This window comes from Dama dama, chromosome 20 (genome assembly GCF_033118175.1).
Source record: "Dama dama isolate Ldn47 chromosome 20, ASM3311817v1, whole genome shotgun sequence".
NCBI lineage: Eukaryota > Metazoa > Chordata > Mammalia > Artiodactyla > Cervidae > Dama > Dama dama.
Window position 1 is genome coordinate 21,892,456 of NC_083700.1, and position 23,695 is coordinate 21,916,150.

At 42.3% G+C, this 23,695-nt stretch overlaps 2 protein-coding genes across 7 annotated transcripts in view; one reads left to right on the plus strand and one right to left on the minus strand.

The window, feature by feature from the left end:
* The first annotated feature begins 1,273 nt into the window (after positions 1-1,273).
* Positions 1,274-23,695, plus strand: part of LOC133040793 (myomegalin-like) — a 63,760-nt gene continuing 41,338 nt past the window's right edge. For 2 of the 5 annotated variants that reach the window (XR_009689035.1, XM_061120953.1), the window contains exon 1: positions 1,274-2,064. The gene's annotated coding sequence lies outside the window, so the exon portion shown is untranslated. The remainder of the gene's footprint in view (positions 2,065-23,695) is intronic. The other 3 variants (XM_061120947.1, XM_061120951.1, XM_061120948.1) reach the window with 3 other exon arrangements.
* Positions 15,043-23,400, minus strand: FCGR1A (Fc gamma receptor Ia). 2 transcript variants are annotated; one of them, XM_061120954.1, is made up of 6 exons: positions 22,755-23,400; positions 22,343-22,363; positions 21,315-21,572; positions 17,675-17,926; positions 16,321-16,605; positions 15,043-15,501 (listed from the first exon to the last, which is right to left on the minus strand). In XM_061120954.1, the coding sequence occupies exons 1-6, from the start codon at positions 22,783-22,785 to the stop codon at positions 15,296-15,298; spliced, it is 1,053 nt and encodes a 350-aa protein (XP_060976937.1). In that variant the 5' UTR covers positions 22,786-23,400; the 3' UTR covers positions 15,043-15,295. The 2 variants fall into 2 exon arrangements, with proteins under 2 accessions (XP_060976937.1, XP_060976938.1); XM_061120955.1 differs by having other exon boundaries at positions 21,315-21,569; positions 22,755-23,368.

Genomic DNA, 23,695 nt, shown 5'->3' on the forward strand with positions numbered 1-23,695 from the left:
TTAGCAACTGAACAACAAGAAGAACAACAAGAACTGTTCGTTTGCACTTGAAAGGTGACTGTAGGGAGAAAACTTGCAGTTGAATATGAAACCCATTTGCTAATTGTGTGTGTTGGGGGGGGGGGGAGGACAAAGCTTTTAAATTATACAATGTAAAAAAATTGTTTGCATCTAACACAGGTACACACACATGCATATCCTCACGAGTGCATACACAAAGATTTAAAATAAGTCAACAGTCAAGTGTTAATTATGTTAGTATAGATACATCTTTCTCAGGAATTAAGACTAAGTCAACAAAAACTTATTTGAAGATACAGAGGATTTGAAGAGCATAGTTAACAAGATCAATCATAAGTGTACTACACCTGCACCATTTTTATCTGAGTACATTATATTGAAATTCACATGCAAAACTGATTAGAAACTGACCATGTGAGAGATGACAAATGAAAACTCAACAAGTGCTGAAAAAACTGAAGCCATACAAGATATATTTACTAATCATAATGCAATGAAATAACTAAAAATATGATCCTTGATCTATACTGTTGGGGAAAAGCACATAGTTAAAGAAGATATCAAAATAAAAATTATATACTCCTTAGAAATAAAGTGAACATTACATATTAAAACCTATATGAAGAGGTCAGAGGAAAATTCGGAGCTTTAAAATGCATTTATGAGAAAATAAGAACTATTAAAAACTGAATTAAAAGCTATTAAAAGCTAATAAAGGAATAAACCCGAGGAAAGCAGAAAAATAAATTAGGATAGAAATCAATGGAAAAGACTTCCCCACTCCCCCAAAACAATTAATTAAAACCATAATCTGGTTCTTTGAAAGAAAATTTAAAATTACTCCTTTAATAAATTTAAGTTTGAAAGAAAAAGTACATAACTATCAGCAACATTCGATACAGAAGTATTAAAATGGTATGTATATTTTGGTACATAGATTCCTTCTCAGACTAGGAACCTCCTGTGTTTTCTGAAGCGGGCCTGGACTCTAGCAGAAGCTCCCGTGATCCCCAAATGAGTTTAGGGCCCTCCCTACAGGCTGGAAGGTGAGAAACGACTACTCTTCTCCACACCTGGTTGCCTGTTCAGCTCCATAACTGTGCTTAGGTCTAGCCCTGGGGAATATAAGATAAGGGCCCAAGGGCTATGAAGCCTTCGTAAATCCAACTGGCCCTGGGTGTTGTCCCTGCTGAGACCGAAAGCGAAGGAAAAAAAACCCAACCTCCCTCCTCTCTCCCAGCCTGCTGCATCAGTCCGCTCTGGGGCCCTGTTCTCAGTCCCGGAAACTTCTTCCGGAAAAGACAGGCCTTGGACCCTTGAGGGAGAAGCTCCACAGTTCCCAAAAGTATTTGAGAGCAGCCTGTGAAGAGCCTAGGGGCTCCCTGCCCAGCAGCCTGCACACTCTCCCGGCCGAGGGTCCCTTCCTGGCTCTTGATGGTGACGGAACCAGCAGGGAAGTCATCAGTGCTCCACTGGACAGCCGCCTCGTACTCTCCACCTGCTCCCTCCCTGCTGCCGCCGCCCAAGCCAGCCGCCTTTTTCTTTAGGTCTCGCCCAGACGGCTAGCGCTCCTCCCCTTCCGGTGAACCCCGAACCAGGTTTCTGCCGAGGCCGCGGCCACCCGCAAACTCTCGCGTGCCCCCTGGCAACCCCCGCGCCAGACGGCGGCCGAGAGCGCAATCGCAACAGGCGGCCGGGGGTTGGCGGCGCCGCCGCCGCTGGGCCAAAGAGCGGGACAAGGCCGCCCCTGTCCGCCGACCCGTCCAGAGCTAATTTTTTGCACTGGCTGACTCTGGGGAAGCAAATATTTGTCTTGGGACTTTGGGGAGAGGTGGCCGAACGCGTGCACCCTGCCAGCCTCTGCGCCGCCGCATCCCCGAGCCCTGGCCCCAGTCTCTGGCGAGCTACGGTCGCGATGTGCACAGGAGATCGCAGGATGGCGCCAGCGGTCTGCCGAGGGATACCGTCGGAGCACGAAGACTCCTCCGCGTCAGTCCCAGAGCTACCGGTTTGGTCTGTCCTTCCAGTAGCCGGTTCTAGCAGGTAAGTGTGGAGCTAAAAAAAGTTTTAATGACCATTAGTGTAGCAGTTTTACAGTGGAATCTACTAACACCAGTTAGAAATGATTGCAGATTTGCAACCAAGTGAAAATATGAATATGGATTTACAGTATCTAGTAGTGTGACCGAAATTGCACATCCGTGTGTCCCATGCACAGTGAGGCCCATCAATACTAAACATGAGTCTGGAACAGAGAAGGGTTTATTACAGATTCATACAAGCAAACGGGTGGCTCATGCCCTAAGAACCCAAAGTTACCGAAAGCTGTCAGCACGTCCCTTTAAAATCAAAAGGTGAGGGATGGGCATGGTTAGCTGTTGCAGACTTCTGGGTGTCAGATCCTTTGTTCTCAAGGTCAGATCATGGTCAGATAATGATGTTCCTGTAAATCTCTACCAGATGAATGTTATTCTCTGTCCTGACAAGAAAGGGCAAAGTCCCAAGGCACAACTTTTAGCCTCCAAGGTCCCAGTCCTGGCTAAGAGGAGGCAGATCTCAGTTGGCTCCCTCAGGGCCAGGTTCCCATGCCCTGCCCAGCTGTCATCCCTGAGGGAGCCAGGCATCCAACCCAAGTGGCCCTCAGTCTCCTCAGGCCGTCCAAATGGGGAGACCAGGTCTCACAGACTGTGACTCATAGACAGCCACTGCTAGTGGGTCACAGAGACAGGGATGGGGGAGAGGTTCACTGCTTCTCAAGTCCTGGGCCATGGCTAGTGGAGGGCCTCAGTGAGGGCTCTGGAGCCCTGCAGGACGCAGTCCCCAGTCTGCTCCCTGGGCCCTCCAGCTCATCTGCTGTTCCAAGGCTGGGTAAACTGGAGGGCCTGCAGGAGAAGGCCTGCATCTGCCTCTTACCTTACTCTCTACCTGATGACTATCACACCATGGACCCTTGACTGAATCACTTCCCCAGTGGTCCTTCATTGACAGTTACTGATGGGCAGGGCCCAGTGCAGGGTTGACCAATAGCTTAGCAGGACAACTCACTGTCCCTCATTGACAGCTGGTTGCTTATGGGCAGGGCCCATGCTTGAGGCACTGAGCAATGGCTGAACACGATTTGTTGCCTATTAACAGGGTGCAGAGTGATGAGGCACAGCAATGCTACTGCTAAGGGCTGTGCTCATCCTGCTGTTGGAATTCCCCCCTTTTCTTTGATAATCCTTAATCTTGAGGGTAACATGTGGATATGTTTAAACTGGGCAGAGGAACTCAGTTTTTAGGTTGGCTTGTTTCAACCTCCAGTTCCATTTCATCCTTCCCCAAGTCTTTGAGGGAATGGGGTGACAAATGGTCTAGCTGCTTCCTGCTGAAGTGCAGCATAGTCCTACCTTGATTTGAGGAATGGATACCAAGTTGGACATATTCCTGTGTTTCCAATTCCTTAATTCGAATCTTGTGTAAGCAATTAAGGAGAATAAGCCTGATAAAACATTTTGGACCTGACACTCTTGGGGAAACTTGCGTCCAGATAGTCAGACTCACAGAAGTGTAATTTACCAAACTGCTGTAGGTCAGAGTAAATTGAGGGGAACTGCTCCTGCATATCTGGAGAATACAGATCCAAATCAGTAATATTACAGACAAAATCCATAAACATTATAACCATATACACCAGTTTACGTACAGTCCACCAGTAACCAATCCTTTTGTTATGCTTCTTAAAATGATAAGGTGCCAGAACTTGGGCAAGAACAATGCATGTCACAAAGGCCCTGGCAAAAGTGGTATTTGATTATGCAGGGTTGTTCCTGTTTTTCTCTAAAGGAGTCACAGTTCGCCCATGAGTTTTCTGCCTTTTTTCCTTGATCTTCATGCTGCCAATAGAGCTGTGCTATTTCAGAAGGCAAAGTAAGCAATACTGAGTTTAGGCTTTCATTGTGTTTTATGAAAACCAGATTTTTCTGAAGCTAGTACTGCATAACTGTCTTAATTAAGCAGCTAACAGTTCCTCTTTCACTGTTTATTCCTGAATACCGACATATAGCACAGTCAAAATCCCCTTTCCTTTCCAGGGTAAGTGTCACTGTAAGATTGTCTTGTCACTCTGCTGACTCTGCTGCAGACAGCCTTAGGGCTCATCATGGCTGCCAGTGAAAAGGGAAGGTTTGCTTTCCCTACAAGTTTGATATAAATTTTTTCACCAAATTCAGTGATATATCTGACCTATGTTTGTTTAAAAGTCCTTCCTATGAATCTTCTTAAAGATTTAGCACTTTTGCAAAGCATCCACTTAACTGGCTATTAAAGACTTAAAAAGGCAAGGGTAAAGATCTGATCACAATGTGTTGACAAAGAAGCTTAATCACGTTGCTGTGATTCAACCAGAATTATGGCTGATAGATTATACCAGGACATAGAGTAACATTTACCCATACAGTATAATCTTAGAAGGCTTATCATTCATTTGAAAATACTTCCCGTGTAATTCAACATACAAAATGAAACTAATTCAAATAGTTTCAAAATACTTGGTTACTTGGTCAAATAAGATCATTGGTCACTGTAAGACGATATAAATAAAGTCTAAAGGTTATGTAAATTATGGCACAAGATCTGGTACTCAATAAATACTTAATAAATGGATGACTAAAGGATAAAGGCAGTGAGGTTAGTTAATACTGCCATCACCTATGTCTTCACTAGCAATCTTCGAACCCAGTTTCCTTCAAGTTGCTCCTCCCAATATGAGTCTTTGCTTAGTAGTTGAAGGTTTGGGAGGAAACCTGAAATGCTCATAACTATAGGTTCAAAGGAACCTCCTCTGAAAATACATATTGGCATTATCTCATCTTGGGGGACTAAATCTCCTTTAGGTTACAGCATTTTTATCCAGAGCTGGCTGCGTGGAAACTTCCCAGAAGTGTAAGTTTCCGAAGCAGTTCTTATTCTGGAAACAAAGGAGAAACCCTTAACTGGTAGAAGATAGGCCACTATTTTCTGACAAGGAAGCACATCTCAAAACTGTATGTCAGGAGGAAACCACTGAAGTGTAGTGCTGAAGCTGATGGTGATCTCCTTAGGAAATTGATCTAAGCCTTAGGAATGACTGCCCTTCTAAAGTAAAAAGACCAGCATCTGATGTCAAGTTTGCAATTCCAAACATGCCATGCTGTGAGTCACTGCAAGATTGATTCCTAGTCCAACATTTGCCTTTTTTCTATTATAAATATTATAAATGCAGAAAATGTGAAAGAAGTAAACAGAATCATTCACCACTCAAAGAAAGACAGCATTAAAATGTGGAGAATTTCCCTCCTGTCATTTTTCTATGCACATTTTAGCATAATTATGTTTGTGTGTTATATGTAAAGATTTTACAGTCTGATTTTTTTTCAGTTTAAAGTGATAGTATAGTATTTCTCCATTTTTTTTTGCAAGTTATCCACATATATTAGCGAAATCCATTTACCTAAGTTTAATCTAATTTCAGCCTGACCATGCATAAAACTCCTCATGTGTTTTTACTCAGCACATATATCCTACTTTCCTATTATATACTGATAATTTTTTTCCTTTATTCTTAGTAGCTTTAATTACAAATTTAGATCAGAATCCTCAACTTTTTTTTTTTGGTAGAATCCTCAACTCTTAAACACCTTAATTTTTAGTGAAAACCAAGAGGCAAGTAATTGTGAACTGTTTGTCATACCAGCATTTTCTGATTGGAAACTTATGGACTGTAGCCCTCCAGGAAAAGAACACTGGAGTGGGTTTCCATGCCCTCCTCCAGGGGATCTTCCCAACCCAGGGATCAAACCCACATTGCAGGCAGTTTCATTACTGTCTTCAGTTCAGTCGCTCAGTCATGTCCGACTCTTTGCAACCCCATGAATCTCAGCACGCCAGGCCTCCCTTTCCATCACCAACTCCCAGAGTTTACTCAGACTCATGCCCATCAACTTCAGTGATGCCATCCAGCCATCTCATCCTCTGTCATTCCCTTCTCCTCCTGCCCCCAATCCCTCCCAGCATCAGGGTCTTTTCCAGTGAGTCAACTCTTTGCATGAGGTGGCCAAAGTATTGGAGTTTCAGCTTCAGCATCAGTCCTTCCAATGAACACCCAGGACTGATCTCCTTTAGGATGGACTGGTTAGATCTCCTTGCAGTCCAAGGGACTCTCAAGAGTCTTCTCCAACACCACATTTCAAAAGCATCAATTTTTCGGCGCTCAGCTTTCTTCACAGTCCAACTCTCACATCCATACATGACCACTGGAAAAACCATAGTCTTGACTAGATGGACCTTTGTTGGCAAAGTAATGTGTCTGCTTTTTAATATGCTATCTAGGTTGGTCATAACTTCCCTTCCAAGGAGTAAGCGTCTTTTAATGTCATGGCTGCAGTCACCATCTGCAGTGATTTTGGAGCCCAAAAAAATAAACTCTGACACTGTTTCCACTGTTTCATCATCTATTTCCCATGAAGTGATGGGACCAGATGCCATGATCTTAGTTTTCTGAATGTTGAGCTTTAAGCCAACTTTTTCACTCTCCTCTTTCACTTTCATCAAGAGGCTCTTTAGTTCCTCTTCACTTTCTGCCATAAGGGTGGTGTCATCTGCGTATCTATTGATATTTCTCCCAGCAGTCTTGATTCCAGCTTGTGCTTCTTCCAGCCCAGCGTTTCTCATGATGTACTCTGCATATAAGTTAAATAAGCAGGATGACAATATACAGCCTTGACGTACTCCTTTTCCTATTTGGAACCAGTCTGTTGTTATTACTGTCTTATTTGACCTCTAATAAATGTAGGTACATAGTAATGTTACGTTTAGCAAGACAACAAACTTAAGCTAGCTTCAATACCAGGTATCAATTCAGTACTGAATATCATTCCCAGATCATGATGATTTGAAATTCATTTTGGCCAAGTTTCTAAATATTAGGAAGTATTTAATTTACAAATTTACAGAAGTGCTTACTTTTGAGTCAGTTAAATAGAGATCATTTACAAATTAACTCAGAAGTATTATAACCAAAAAATGGTCCAGTTCTGGAGAATGCAGCTGAACAAGCTGTATTCAGGAAACAAATTTGAGTTTCCCATAGCCGGCACACTTACATACTAAAGAAACAAAAACACACACAAAGAAAAAAATGTAATCCCTGCAGGACAAAAACAAAGGGGTGAAGTTCAATGACTTCCTCAACTCTTTCAAACCAAGATTCCTCTTATTGATAGCAAACAACATGCAAATTGAAAGCCAGAAAATCATGACTACATGTGTCATGGCAATCCACCTGACAAACACAAAACCAGAAATAACAGTAGGAGTAAGTTAACTTTACTTAGTTAATGTCATACTTTCTCCTAGAAGTATTTTTTGTTTTCTCAGTGTCAGAATTCTGAAAAAGTATCTCATCAAGCCAGCTTTCTCCAACTGCATATACAAAAAAGGGCCAGTTTTGGAATTTAAAAAGTTTCATCTTGACCAATTCCGCAACCCCCTCCACCCCGAGTCTAAAGAATATAGTGGCCATGAAGTGTAAAAAAAAATCTTTTAAGATGGAATAATCTTAAATAAATAAATAAATAAATCTTAAATAAATCTAATAAGATGGAATAGAGCTCTGATTATTATCAAATACCAGGTGTTATCAAATACCAAACAAACAAATGCAGTGCAAAATGGTCTTTAAGATTCACAGTTCCCTAGCACCAAAAAAATGAGACTTCCACCCATTGCAAACGGAATATTCCAACCAATGTTCCACAACAGGCGAAACCCAGCTCAGTAGGGAAGGATACCTGGTGTCATCACATGCTAGCTCTATTATTCAAAGACGTCTCAACTAACCAGTGGAAATCCTGATTCACAAACATACAACATGCAAATAACAAATGTGGTCTCACGCACAGAAGGACAAACCAGAGTGGTCCACCCGAAAATGATACACACAAAAACACAAACAACAAAGAAGCTACAGTCACACAGACAGATAATTAGAGAAGGTGAGTCTGAAATTCCTCTTCCACTACCAGAGGTCTCCAGAGTAGCCTAGCTCTCAAAAGAGAACAGACCCAAAATGGCTCACTTTCTGCAAAGGAAGTAGCCCAAATGGAGTGGACAGAATTCCTAGCTTGTGCAAGCTTGAGTGACTTACTCGAGGTGACACCAAATGTGGACCATAGCTCTGGATGTTTCTTTGCTCCAAACAGCCGTGTGCCTTGGGGCAGCTGGCGCCTGTAAGGGAGAGTCCCTTCCATTTCCCCAGAGCAAAATGAACTCCAGCAGCTACTGGGTACTTGAGAAGGGGATGCCCCTGGCCAGGGTCAGCCTGCCATGGGCACAGACGTCCTGCCCCAGTCACCATAAATTGTTACTGAAATCGCACATCCTTGTGCCCCCTGCACAGTGAGGCCCATCAATACTAAACATGAGTCTGGAACAGAGAAGGGTTTATTACAGATTCATACAAGCAAACAGGTGGCTCATGCCCTAAGAACCCAAAGTTACCGAAAGCTGTCAGCACGTCCCTTTAAAATCAAAAGGTGAGGGATGGGCATGGTTAGCTGTTGCAGACTTCTGGGTGTCAGATCCTTTGTTCTCAAGGTCAGATCATGGTCAGATAATGATGTTCCTGTAAATCTCTGCCAGATGAATGTTTTTCTCTGTCCTGACGAGAAAGGGCAAAGTCCCAAGGCACAACTTTTAGCCTCCAAGGTCCCAGTCCTGGCTAAGAGGAGGCAGATCTCAGTTGGCTCCCTCAGGGCCAGGTTCCCATGCCCTGCCCAGCTGTCATCCCTGAGGGAGCCAGGCATCCAACCCAAGTGGCCCTCAGTCTCCTCAGGCCGTCCAAATGGGGAGACCAGGTCTCACAGACTGTGACTCATAGACAGCCACTGCTAGTGGGTCACAGAGACAGGGATGGGGGAGAGGTTCACTGCTTCTCAAGTCCTGGGCCATGGCTAGTGGAGGGCCTCAGTGAGGGCTCTGGAGCCCTGCAGGACGCAGTCCCCAGTCTGCTCCCTGGGCCCTCCAGCTCATCTGCTGGTCCAAGGCTGGGTAAACTGGAGGGCCTGCAGGAGAAGGCCTGCATCTGCCTCTTACCTTACTCTCTACCTGATGACCATCACACCATGGACCCTTGACTGAATCACTTCCCCAGTGGTCCCTCATTGACAGTTACCAGTGGGCAGGGCCCAGTGCAGTGCTGACCAATAGCTTAGCAGGACAACTAACTGTCCCTCACTGACAGTTGGTTGCTTGTGGGCAGGACCCACTGAGGCGCTGAGCAATGGCTGAGCAAGACCTGTTGCCTAGTAACAGGGTGCAGAGTGATGAGGCACAGCAATGCTACTGCTAAGGGCTGTGCTCTTCCTGCTCCGTCACAGTACTGCTATTTTTATTTTAATAGTAAAAATTAATGAAACAATCTCTTCTAAATTACTCAGGAAGATATAAAATACCAGTTTGCCTTTAACTTCTCCAATGGCTCAGTGGTAAAGAATCCACCTGCAATGCAGGAGACCAGGGTTCGATCCCTGGGTTGGGAAGTTCTTCTGGAGAAGGGCAGGGCAGCCCACTCCAGTATTCTTGCCTGGAGAATCCCATAGACAGAGGAACCTGGCGGGCTATAGTCCATGGGGTCGCAGAGTTGGACACGACTCGGGACGTACTACACACTTATTTTACTTGGAGATATAATGTTGAATCTGTTAGAAGTAAAAGACTTCCCAAATTTTTTAAATCATGCCAACTATTCAACTAAGAAACAAGACTGAGTCATGATGAATAAAGATCAACCCCTTCCCTTTACTAAGAATGGAGATGATGCAGGGAGACATGGCTCTTTTGAAATTAGTTGGTATTTCCCAGCATGCTTTTGGCATAGCTTAAATGCTCTGTGATTGCATTTCTGCTGTTGTCACAATATTTCCAGCTCCTTGTTTTCGCTTACTTTAGGATTTCACATCCTCTTTGTGGTTGGTTGTAACACAAAGTTCTGACCCAAGCATTGGAAGTTGAAGTGTTGGTTGTAACTTCTGGGCTAGAGCGTTTAATTCCTGGTTTGAGATGTTGCAGAACTCTTTTTCATTCTGGCACAAACAAATGGCCTTCTCCCTCCCTCTCAGTTGACCCTAGAGTAAATATGAACAACGAAACTTTATTGGTGTAAGGTGCTGGGATTTTGGAGTTGTTTGAACCCCCAGGTTATGTTATAGATTCTAATACAGCCTAATTCATAGATGAATAGATTAGGTACAGGCTGTGCATGTTTGTTGTCCTAGATGAGATAATTTGTAGTTGTTATCAGGTAGTAAAGAATTCATCTGCCAGTGCAGGAGATGCAAGAGATTTGGGTTTCATCTCTGAGTTTGGGAAGATCCCCTTGGGTAGGAAATGGCAACCCACTCCAGTATTCTTGCCTGGAAAACTCTGTGGACAGAGGAGCCTAGTGGGTTACAGTCCATGGGGTCACAGAGTCAGACACAACTGAGCGACTAAGCATGCACAAGGTTCTTATCAAATATTTCTTACTTAGATTTTCTTTGCCTTGCTCTCAGAGGACCTTTGCCTCAGAGCCAAGCTTTTTTTTTTTTTTTTTAATAATAATGCAAGGAAGCAAGGTCTTTGAATAAAAATTGTTGTGATATTTGCCCTACCTCTCTACAGTATATTAGGATTCAAAATATCTCAACATGGGCTAGCAGTGGTTTTGAATACCTGACTTGGCACCTAACACCCATAAGTACAAGACAGAGAAAGATGAAAATTACCTGTTGTTTGTATAATAGTTCCTTTGTCTCTTTGGTACACGTGGAGTTTTTTTTTAATCCCTGGGGTAGTGTATCATGATTTGGGATGGGTGAGAGATACGCCTTTCTTTTGTAAACTGGGAGAAGGATGAGTGGAAAAGAGGAGCTGGAAAAGGTTGGACCAGCGTCAGCATTTACAGCAGGCATGCTCTTAGGCTGCACAAATGTAATGAAAGGGTGTGTTTGGAAATTGATGATTAGGGGATGAGTCTCTTAAACTATCACTGCCAAGGTACCTGTTAGGACATCTTTATATATCCCCATGAGTTCGTACAACCTTCGAGGACACCTATACTGCTGAGTGAAGCAATCCATATGTATGACAGTAGGGAGTGGTGGTGACTGTAGAATAAAATGCTGTACGGTGCTTGTTTTACCAGTATCGAATAAAATTATATTGAACCATTTCTTGATTCTGCAAATAAAATTAGGCTTACATTTCTTTTTAATTAATTTACTTTATTTTTGGCTGCACTGGGTCTTCATTGCTTTGCAAGGGCTTTCTCTACTTCTGGTGAGTAGGGGCTACTCTTCCATACAGTGCGAGAGCTTCTCATTGTGGTGGCTTTTCTTGTTGCAGGCCACAGGCTCTAGGTGCACAGGTTTGAGTTGTTGCAGCCCGTTAGCTCATTAGTTGTGGCTCCTGGGCTCTAGAGCACAAGCTCAATAATCGTGGCACTGGGGTTTAGTTGCTCCGCAGCATGTAGAACCCACGACCAGGGATCGAACCCATGTCCCCTGCATTGGCAGGAGGATTCTTATCCACTGCTCCACCAGGGAAGCCCCCAGGCTTGCATTTTGTATCTAATGTTAACTAGTGAAATTCTAAACCCTGACTTCAAAATGCAAGCCTGTGTAATTCATAAAAGTATAATCAGAAAAAAAATGAAAATATTCTCTTGCTTACAGCTAGAGGGAGAGACAACATTTTTGCATCATAAGACAGCTCAAAAAATTCAATTTGAAAAAAAAAATTCAATTTGAGAAGGTGTTAAACCAAGAACATTCACAGGAATATCAAGCTTATTCTCCTGTCCAAAATGGAGGTGTGGTGCAATTATTTTTAATGTTTTGTTCTCTTTTACGAGAAGTGTGTCCCTAAACATGTTATTCAAATGTCTTATGAGACTCCAGAGGCTTTACAATTGTTGTAGCAACTTACAAACTGCTCAGGTTGGACTTTCTGGAAGCAAAGGCTGAGACAGTGTTTGGGGTACAAGATGATTATTAGGGATGAACCCTTATGAAAGGAAGAATGAGGACATAGGATTGGGCAGAAGAAGAAATCAGATTGCAATGTAGGCTTTGACGGACCCTCCAAGGAGCTCTGGAACAAGTGCTGCTCCTAATAAGTTATTTGAAAAAGGCCAGGTACAATGGTGTGTATATTATGCTAACATTTGTTTACAAAGGGAGATAGAGGAAAGGATGCCTTCTTTCATTTGCCTATGAAAGCATAAAAATCTCTGAGATGACAGAAAACAACCAATAGTAATTATCTTTGGAAAAGACATTAGAAGGTGCTATGGACTGAGTGTTCATGTTTCTTCCCAAATTCATATGTTGAAATCTAATTCCCAACGTGATGGATGGTATGAGGAGGTGGGGCTCTGGGTGAGGGGTGATTGAGTCATGATGGTGGAGTCCTCATGGGTGGTTATTAGTGCCCTTATAAAAGAGACCCCAGACAGCTCCCTCACCCCTCTGCATATGAGGACACAGAAAGAAGATAGTCATCTGTAGATCAGGATTTGGGCTCTTACCAGACACCAAATCTGTCAGTACCTTGATCTTGGATTTCCCAGCCTCCTGATCTATGAGAAATAAATTCTGCTGTCTACAAGCGACCCAGCCTATGATATTCTTTTATAATAGCACAAACAGACTAAGACAAAGGGCTCAGAGTCTGAGATGGAAGGAGATTTTTGTACATTTTGGATTTGTGTATATATTCAAAAACAAACAAAAAATTATTACAAATAGATAATGTGATACTAAATGTTCAATAAATAGTCTTAGCTATTCTGAAAAAAGCATTGGGTTAAAAACATATAAGACTTTGATTTGTACTGATGATATTAAGTTCTGAAAGATTTAAGTAAAATTACTAGAATTTTTGTTCTTATAGGTGGTAAAAGACCACTTAGGTTTGTTTACAAAGATACATCTGATTATAAATCTTGAACATGTATCCATGCATTAAGTTATTATTAGTTGACACGACGGTGGCCAAATGAATTTGTTGCACATGATCTGGAGCCTAAACTTGGTTTTCAATGCACTTTCTGAAGGGGATTGGTAAAACATACTCCCCATATCCTCCAGTAAGTAAAAGCTGTTAGCTTTTACAAAAGCACTTTTGGCTGTCCCTGGATGCTAATTCACACAGCAGAGGAGCCTTTAAGAATCAGAGGCATTTTGGAGAACTGCCTGTGGGAAACATCTAGAGTGTACAGAGGGGCATGAGACTGGCATGGTGGCATGCAAACCACAGGAAACAGAATGGCTCCTTCCCAGTGATCATGCGTGCTCCAGAGGCTGGAGTCAGCAACCACCTCCTGACTTTTCTCAGCTGTGCCTCTCCCTGCAAACTGAAAACTGGTGTAAAGATTCAAGTTGATCAGTGTATTTGTCTTTGTGTCTGAAACAAATTGGATTTAGTGTTTCAAAATATGAGACCATGAGGTCAAATTTCCCTGTGAGTGCCTGTTGATTTGTCTGTAGAGCAGACCTAGAGAATCTTTCACTTTCCTTCCCATGGTTGCCTGGTCCCCACATACAGAGGCTTTAACCAAAGGTGGAGGATGGTGAACAAAGAAGGGATCTGGGTCCTTTGGACCTCTCTCTCCAGTAGGATCCAGTGATTTCTGTGGGTTTCCACACTGGATGGAATAAAAATAAAGAGGAGTGAGCCCTTAGAGAGGTAGGGCAAGCGCTAGGGAGACAGCACCCAACCCCTGTAGGGAAACTGTATGGCTGTACACCCACCTGAGAAGGGGGAGGTGGTATCAGACCTTGACCAGACCCAGCACCAAAGCCTGGGGACCAGGCAGGTGTGTCTCCATTTGAGGATCCCCAGAGCCTATTTCTGGTCCAGCTATACACTAGAAATGAGGGTACATGGAGGTACAGATTGTTCAATCAAGAAAATAACTGAATCAGATCTATTTTTAAAGTATACTAAAGTACATATGAGGAAATACTGTGGCAAAGACACAAACATGGAAAACTCTTAATAGAAAGCACAAAAGAAAAGCATGGGGAAGAAGGAAGTTCTTCCGGATATGTTAAAGATGATTGGCTTCATTACAATTTCTGCCAGGTCTGTATCCATGTCTGCTCCCAACTTTCCATCCCCAGGGAGCCCTATTCCTGAGATTCCCTCCACCTAGTGAGGGTAGAATATCTGTCTTCTTTGAGTGTGACTGTCACTTCCTGCTTCAATTCCCAGTTCCTCAGGCTGGCGTCTTCTACAGACAGTCTCTCCAGAGAGGGCCTTTGGGCCTCTTTCCTATGGAACTAATTCCCTGCAATTCTAATTTCTGTTTCCACAGTCCGTAAGACCAAATATGGGTAATCAATAAGGCTCCTATGATGATCTATGACCATTTCTTTCAATACAACTGTTGGAGTTATATTTCTTTTGAGATGACAATTACAGTATTTTTTTTTCTTAAGATGAAGGGGAGAAGGACATTCTCATTGTCCACAGATTAAGGAAGCAGGGGACTATGGTGCTCTTCCATCTGCTTCAAGTCACAAGTCTCTGATCTTAAAGAGGTTGTGAGAAAACCTCAAAGGAAAGGGCAAAAGTGATACACCCATTTTTCATCATGAGTTACTTCTTTGTATCTCTTTGCGGTGTATGCAATACAGAAAAGTCATCAAGGGACCACCCAGACCACCAAGAAGGATGGACTCTCATTCCCAGTCACCCAGATTCATTGGTGGGCTATAGTTCTTCCTTTTTTTGTTTATACTGTTCCCTCTCGTCTCCCTCATATCCTCCCCCTCTCGTTCTCTATCTTAATCTCTTACATATACACACACTTACTTTTCCACCCTGTCTCTGTAAATAAATTCTTGCTCATAAATAATAATTTTATAACAATAATTTATTATTTTAATAGGATAATCAGGTTAGACTTGACTTCCAAGTTTAAAAAAACTTCTTTAGAGTAAGTCTCACTTCAAATCACCCTTGTTACCAAGTTTCCAAGTTTATTTCCATTGAAGTCAACCTCATTTATTTGCTTTATTTAAGAGTTAGGTGCCATGGGAGTCCCAGTTCTCATGTCTGTCAATATTTGGATGTTTGTGCCCCGTGCTTACACAGAGAAGAAGGGAAGGGGTGTGGGCACCCACGGCATGACTGCCACAGTCCACCCTCTCAGGGCTTCTCCTGGTGTTTCCTTTCTTGCAGTTGTTCTTGTTTCTGACGTTTCCGCTTTCTTTTAATTATCTATATTTTTGAAGGTAGGAGGTACCTTCTTCCCATGACCAGAGTCCAGAGAGTCCAAATAGATTTCTAAATTCCACATTTTCTTTCTTTGTAGTTCCTTATGTATTACAATACATAAAACACTGTCCACCAAAAACATTATCCCCACTGCCAGATAGAAAAGAAAATGAAACCAGACAGGGGTTGTTGACTGGAGGCCTGTAAAAGAAAACGACAGAGGATAAATGCTATTTAGAAACCAGAGGGGTCTGGCTGAGTTATGTTTGGAAGAGAAGGTTGGCTGAGACCTGCTATGTCTGTGCCTGAGGGAGACACTGGGGGTTTGGGGGGCAGGAAGCAGCTGATGGTAGCTGGAGCTGGGCTCTATGGTTATGGACAGGGGGTGTGCTCCTTGTAAGAGCCCAACTGCCAGGGCCTTGCCAGTGCACTTACTTCCTAGTTTCAGCAACAACTGCTACCTGTGCCATTTAAAGATTAGAATTTAGTTTGAAGATAAACATTTTTCCCCAAAGAGTCTTTGTTCTGGAGCTCATGTTCCCTCTACCTCAGCCATACGTAGACCCTTGGGCAGGTAGGTATTCATGTGCAATCCACAAAACCCCTGTCTTACCAATCTACCATGTGAGCTCTCTGAAGTAAAAAACTGTACCCCAGTGTCTTTATATCCCCATACCTATAAAGTAGATAGGAAGAATTCAGTATATTTTTTATTAGATTATTGGTGAAAGAGGGAGGGAAGAAAGGAGGAAGACAGACAGAAGAGGGATAGAGAGAAGGCAGGAGAAAATACAGAGAAAGGAAAAGAAGGGAGAAAATAAATGGAGGAAGGAAAGAGAAGAAAGAGAAAGGAAAGGAAATTTAAGGAAGTTTATGAGGAGAACAGTGAAGTTTTGAATCAAGAGTGCAAAGACCTGTTCATGGTTTTTTCCTGGGTGGGCTGTGAAAAAGGTGTCATGAAACCTCAGTCCCAGAGGAGGGAAGGGTGTGTACCTGTCAGTTCCCCTCGTTCCTACTCACCAAGCACTGGAAGCTCCAGCTCAGGGCTGCGCTTGGTAAAATTCCCATCTTCTGTGGCAGCTTCACACCAGTATAGCCCAGGGTCTTCTTTTTGAGCAATGAATGTCTGGTATTCAGAGGATGTGGTCCTGCTCATTAGGGTCTTGTTTCCCACATAGAAGGAGAAGTAAAGCTGCAGATCAGGCTTCTGTGAGGGCAGCTTTGTTTCACAGCTCAGGTTGACCAGATACCCCTCTTGGTGAGGGGATGAGAAGGATGTTCTCAGCACTGGGGCTGGAAATAACTCTGAAGAAAAAGTTGATAGGTTCTTTTTTTTGTTTTTTAACAGAAGATATACTCCCACCCCTTTTGGGAAACCTGCCCTTAGAGAATACATCTATAAGACAGTTTCCCCACTTCCAGCAGAGAGGTATTCTTAGGATTTCCTCATAGACATACTTGCAGTTACCAGCTTGACCATATTCTTCTGGGGAGAATACCTCTACATAGTTTATGCTTCACTAAACAGCCATGTCATTTATTGTATGACCCCTCTGGTAATGTTTAACTGGGAGTGGATACTGACACCCCATCCTCCAGCCAGTTCAGTGACTCATTACTTGTGTTTCTGGCTTAAAAGATAATCTGGTGGGGAATTCTCTGAAGATCCAGTGGTTAGGACTCAGTGCTTCCACTGCAGTGGGGGCAGGGTTTGATCCTGGTCAGGGAAGTAAGATCCCTTAATTTGTGTGATGCAGTCAAAAAGAGAGAAAGAGATAATCTGGGACAATAATTTTTTTTCCATAGGGATGAACTATTTTTCAGACACACAGAAGTTGCTAGTGGTTATGAGTACTAAGATAAAGGCCATGAAAGAGTTATATCAAGAGCCACATGCAAACTGGGACAGAGGGAACTACTTAATTAGCAGATGTTCAGAGGGAAGTGGAACCAGAGAGGCCACGTGGTCCCTGGGAGATAGATGGAAAGTATAACCACATCCTAATGTCTTCCTCACTATGGAATTTTTATGGTTTCATTGAGTTATTTTCTAATAATCTTCCTACCTATCTTGAGTGCATCTCTGTTCCTTGCAACTAAAATAAAATGGGTGAAGTAGATTCTCACTATGGCATGGCCTTGACGTTAGCTCCTGGAATTAGTGATGGGGCACTGTATATTGGAAAGAGCAATGGACAGGGACCCAGAAGACCTCAGTTCTGCTCCCAGCCCAGCCACTGGTCATTGTGTGGCCTTCATAAGGCAGTTTACCTCTCTGGAGTTCAGTTTCTTCACTTGCAAACTGAAGTGATAATTTATGATGGTTCTTCTGGTTCTTATAACTAATAGCTCTATGACTATTTAGATATAGTACCTTTTATAGTGATCGATACTCCTGCTGATGTGTAGAGACGCCTTATCTCGCCTGAGCAGTGATAGATGCCATTGTGACTCAGGTTGGTTTTCGGAATGGTGATTTCAGAATCCTGATGAGAAAACCTAAAGGGCGTGCCATCTTTGTAGAAAAGCATTTTGTACACCAGCATATTCTTCCATCCATGACACCTCAAGACCAGAGGGTCCCCTTCTGTGAAGACTCTGCTAGAGACCTGGAGTAGTAGCCAATCTGGAAAATGTGGGCACAAAATGTGTGTATATGGTGGCAGAGGTACAAGAAAGCCAAAGCTGGACCCTGTGGGTTTATCTTTTTTCACTTTGTAACATTCCAACTTTAGAACTCTGTTGAATTTGAGGTCTGTCTCCTGTTCCTCAAATATCTTTAGCTTTGCTAGGAAGAAAAGTAATCTTTACGGGCAGCCCCTTCTTACTTTTTCTTTCCAGATCTCAGAAGTTGGTTGGGACAAAAACAGCTTACTCTAAGTGGTAGGCAGCATTTTAAAATGCCCCCAATGAGTCACACTCTTGCATGTGCCTGGAACCTATGACTTACTTCCAGCCAACAGAATATGGCAAAGGTTCTGAATTGCCACTCCTATGATGATGTTACATTATATGAGGTTGTCTTAGCTGACTGGACTACAGGAGAATCCTGCCAACCTTGAAGAAGTGAGCTGACATGTTGTGAGAGGGCCTGTGTGAGGGCCACAAAGAAGGGGTTCTTCAGGAAATGAGACTGGCCTCCAGCTGACAGCAAGTAAAATGGCGGGGACCTCATCCTACAAACCACAAGGAGCTGAATCCTGCCAATGATCATGGGAGGTTAGAAGAGCTGCTGGGAGGAACATAACCCAGTCAACACCCTGACTGCAGCCTCAGCAGAGCACCAACCAAGCTGTGCCAAGACTCCTGACCCATGGAAAGATAATAAATGTATGTTGTTTTAGGCTGCTAAATTTATGGCAATTTGTTACACAGCAAGAAAAAACTAATACATTCTGACTCCTGACTAATTTGTTAATGGTATCACACATACTAAGACAAACACACAGAATGGCAAGCATATCTAAATGTGTGTGTATATATACATATATATATATGCTTCTAAATTGATAGGAATACTCACATATGTGCAAATCAGTGACATAGCTGGTAAAAACAAACTCCAAATCAAATGGGCCCTCCCTTTTGATGTACATCTCCATACATACCCCAAAAGGCCTACTTTATTTTATCCTCTTGGGGCAGTTGGCTTGGCTAAATGAGGATGAGGTTCTTAAAGGACGAAAGAGGAGAAGAGATAATAGTACTTTTCCTCCCTCCAGAACTTATCTAAGAATGGAAGGCAGGTATTCTGTGCAATATGGTGTATGGTTTTTACAGTCCAGGATGCTGCCGTAGTGTTTCTAATAGAATGAACATTCTTTCTTCCCTTATTTTCATTCCCAGCCAAAAGGTACTCAAAGACTGCACTGCCCAAACACACAGAAACCTTTGCTTTCTGCATCCACACACACAATGGGAAATTTTAACATGCTTCCATCAGAAACTGCCAAAACTACTAATAAAAATATAAATACTTGAATGATACAATTAATAGACTTGATTTCAGGATTTATAGAATGATGTACCTTATAAAAAGAAAATTCACATCCTGTGCAAAGACACATGCAACAGTGATTAAAAAATGAGCACATACTAGGCCACAAAGCAATTTTCAACACACATCAAAGAACTGATACCAGATTTAACACAAATTTTGACCAAAATGCTACCTAATATATCCAGAATATACAAAGAATCACATGAATCAGACACAACTTAGCAACTAAAACAGCAGTAAAAGACATGTATAAAAATGTTGGACTGAGCAACTGAGCACATACACAGTATTAGAAGTCAGTGTTGAGGGTAGTGACAAGAAATCTGCAAGAGGGAATTTCTGTGATTCTGGAAATGTTCAGGCTATGATCAATAGGGTCACAAAGAGTTGGACATGACTGAAGCAAGGAGATCCAACCAGTCCATCCTAAAGGAGCTCAGTCCTGGGTGTTCATTGGAAGGACTGATGATGAAGCTGAAACTCCAGTACTTTGGCCACCTGATAAGAAGAGCTGACTCATTGGAAAAGCCCTGATGCTGGGAGGGATTGGGGGCAGGAGGAGAAGGGGACGACAGAGGATGAGATGGTTGGATGGCATCACCGACTCGATGGACATGAGTTTGAGTAAACTCTGGGAGTTGGTGATGGACAGGGTGGCCTGGCGTGCTGCGATTCATGGGGTCGCAGAGTCGGACACGACTGAGCGACTGAACTGAACTGAACTGAAGCGACTTAGCTTGCAAGCACACATGATATACTTCAATAAAAGTTTTACATTAAAATATAATGTATATAATATATATAAAGTCACTCAGTCATGTCTGACTCTTTGTGACCCCCTGAACTATACAGTCCATGGAATTCTTCAGGCTAGAATACTGGAGTGGGTAGCCTTTCCCTTCTACAAGGGATCTTCCCAACCCAGGGATGGAACCCAGGTCTCCCGCATTGCGGTCAGATTCTTTACCAAGTGAGATATCAGGGAAGCCCAAAATATAATGTAAAAAATATATAGTATACTGTAACAAATAACATAAAAAATATTTTTTCTCAATAGGTCATCAGTACTTGAAGTTCAAGATTCTGTGCAGAAGCAAAGAAAATGGCCCCTTCCCAGCCCTAGCTCATCTTTTGTTATTTGAACTATGAAATGTTTCTGCTTCTGCTTGAATTATACAAAAGCTCATGTTAAAACAGTTCTGTCAGCGTCCCTTACCTCTCTCGCATAGGAACTGAGTCTCAAGAGTCTTAAGAGACACATAAGGAACACCTAGCATTTGCTCTGACATTCTCAACATTTCCTTGGCTTAATTCTCAAAGTCTCACAGTAATTTCATGTCCAGAATATTATATTACCAATATACTGTGAAATGTGCTCCAGACTATGTGTATAAAGATGTTTACTGCAGACATTGATTGTAAAGGCAAAGGAATGGAAACACAGTAGAAGTTTACTAATATAATGGTTTAGTTAATTATAAAAGTTGGAAGTAGATTTCTATTGATATAAACAGACTGCCAAAGTATTTTAAATGATAAAAGTAAGGTGTAAGATAGTATATGGAGTATTCTATCAACCACTTTTAAAAACAAATGTATATATACTAACAGTTTCATTCTTGTGGAAGGTAACTGTAGGATATGGGGTTTGGGTGGAAAGGAAATGTGATTGTTCATTTCCCTGAATTATTATTTACTATGTGCGCAGGTATAACTTTTTTCAACAGAACTAAATAATTTTGAAAAATAAAATCTTAGTAGGGTATCTAGATTAAAACTTAGACCCTAAGAGCTGCCTTAGTTGAGGTGTTGTTGGGGCACAATTTAAGAACCCTAATGTTATATTTTGAGTATCTTGACTTTTACCTGGTAGACACATAGAGCTGAGACACATACTCAGATAAACCGGTACACACACACACACACACACACACACACACACGGCATCCAGGAAGGAGAAAACACAATTGAAGACCTTGTGATTTCTAGCCCTCCCGTTCCATGCCATACTTACCACTGTGGATTTCTAGCTGTACAGGGTCACTTGGCATTGAGAGACCTGTCTGGCACTTGTATTCACCACTGTCGTTGAATGTAGCTCCATTAATACTGTATCTGGGGGTCAGGGTCTTAATGGCTGTGCCGTTGAGAAACCACTGTGTGGAGGTGTCCCCAGGCAGGTGGGGTCCCTCACACAGTAAGGTGACATTTTCTTCTCGGAATACACTGACCCATGGAGGCTTCAAGGTGATCACTGCCTTTGTGGGGTCTGCTTGGGGATTAAAAGAAAGAAGAAGATCAAGTGGAATAAAAGGGAAGTCTGAGCAACTGGCAAGATGTGGCTAGCACAATGGGAAAAAAAAAAATCCAGTATCAATACTCAGATTGAAAAATAAGCAAGTAGAAAACTATAAAAGCTAACCATGAAGAGTATCCAGATCCTGCAGCAGAGAGTTCTATTCATATTATTAAATCTGCATCTGGCCATTGGAGATTTGGGGTTCCTGAGAAATAATTGACTAATTTAGGTCTCGTTGGTAAGCATGAAGCATGGTTTTAAACTAGGGCAAACTGACTGGAGCTGATTCTCCTATCTTCTGTAGTGTTCTATCACTGAAGGTTAACCTCAGGCTTTAATTAACATCTGTATTGGGAATCTAGGTTCAAACTCTACACTTTGAAATCTTCAATACCTGTTCGTTTCTCTCTGAGGAGAAGAAAAAATAAATAGTTTTTGTCTAAAGGGGAATGGTGTGGGGGGTATTGGAAAACACAGCAGAGCTACATCTATGCTTTTGCAATTTTGGTCCTTTCTTGTCACTATATACATTTTATTTTTAGGCATTTAATCAAGAGATCAGGGTGCATTCAGAAAATTTTACAGAGTAACCTTAAAAACCAGGATTTAGTCACAATCATACTCTGAATATAGGGAATTTTACATCGTTTATAAATCTTTCTCCTTTCTGTCCTCTCCCTCTGCTGTCTTCTTTAGAACAGGGGGACCCATTCTGTGACAGGAAAGGATGCTGAGTTACTCACCCACTTGCTCAGCAACTGGAGCTGTAAGAGACAAAGAGCAGAGACATCAGTCGATCAGTGGGAGATGGCAAGGAAGGGAGAACTGAGGAGACAGAATTAACATGGACTCTGAGGGACCAATTTAGGTCTCTTGAGTTTCTCTTTACCCACTTTTCCAAAATCGGGTACTGGTGATAATGAACAGCCAACAGATGGTTATTGCGGCAGCTTTATTTTTGTGCTTCCAGGCTTATTGTTACCTCAGAGTTTCCCTCCCCAGTTTTTTGATACAATAGACACAAGTAAACCATGGAAGCACAGAAACAGTTGTCTCCATACTCATGAGTTCTAGCCTAGGATACCAAAGGAAGACAGAAAGTCCTGAGTCCCCACAGCCAGAGCCTTCTAGTTACCCCCTTTAAACCCAACTTACCCCCAAGGATCAGAACTATCATGAGCCACATCTCCAATCTGACAGGAGCAGTGAAATCTGTAACACACAAGACATTGAAGAGTTTCTGTTTGGGGTTCTGGAGTCAAGATTAGAAAACAGGAAGGAAACTGCTTTTCATCATGTCCCTTTTCTGGGAAGTGCATCCCTAATTCTTGAAGCATGATCTCATTTTCATACTTCTAGGCTCATTTCCCCCACTTTGACATTCTGGATTTTGGGTCTATGGAATTTACAGAATCCAAGGGAAGGGCTAAAGTTTTGACATTCTCTTCTGATTATATTCTCCCTCCACCAATTCTGTTTCTTGGGGCTAGACTGTGGCAAATCTCCATTTAAAAAAAAATGGTTCAAAGCCTGGCTAATGCCTTCAAAACCTGATCATTTGAATCTATATCAGTGTCGATGAGGCATGTGAAGAGTTACTCATCTGTGCAAACCAACCTCTGTACCCCTGGAAAAACAGGCAAGATTACTATCCTATTTTGGTTTTTAAAAAAGCCATCCCATAAAAGACAATACGAATTTGGGATATTTATCTTGACTGAATCCAAGGAAGTTCAATGTTTAATGTGAGTACTATAGAGAAGAAAAATAACTCATATATATGGGTGGAAACATCCCTCCGATGGAGTTTCAGAGTCCAGATGGGAAGCCCTTATGCCACCAAAGTGAGCTGGTTCCTGAGTCAGAGTTGCAAAGATACAAAGAAATTTTTAGGTATTCTGTTATGAGAGAAAGTAAACTAAACAGAAACAAGGATGAATTCAACGAGTACAGAGACTTGGGTAGCAATCTTACTGACAGACAATTTAAAATGATGACAAATAATGTTGTAGATTATATTACTGGCTCCAATTTCTTCTCGCTCCCCGAATCTACTCCATCTCTACAGCTTCATGAGAGGCTTGAGGTATTTCTCT

What these genes read in the sequence shown, in the direction of transcription:
- FCGR1A (XM_061120954.1), bottom strand. Translation starts at nt 22,785, where the DNA reads ATGTGGCTCATGATAGTTCTGATCCTTGGGG. An exon ending in GATAGTTCTGATCCTTGGGG is followed by an intron (nt 22,364 to 22,754) that starts GTAAGTTGGGTT and finishes TGTCTCTTACAG; the next exon opens with CTCCAGTTGCTGAGCAAGTG. An exon ending in ACAGCTAGAAATCCACAGTG is followed by an intron (nt 17,927 to 21,314) that starts GTAAGTATGGCA and finishes CACATTTTCCAG; the next exon opens with ATTGGCTACTACTCCAGGTC.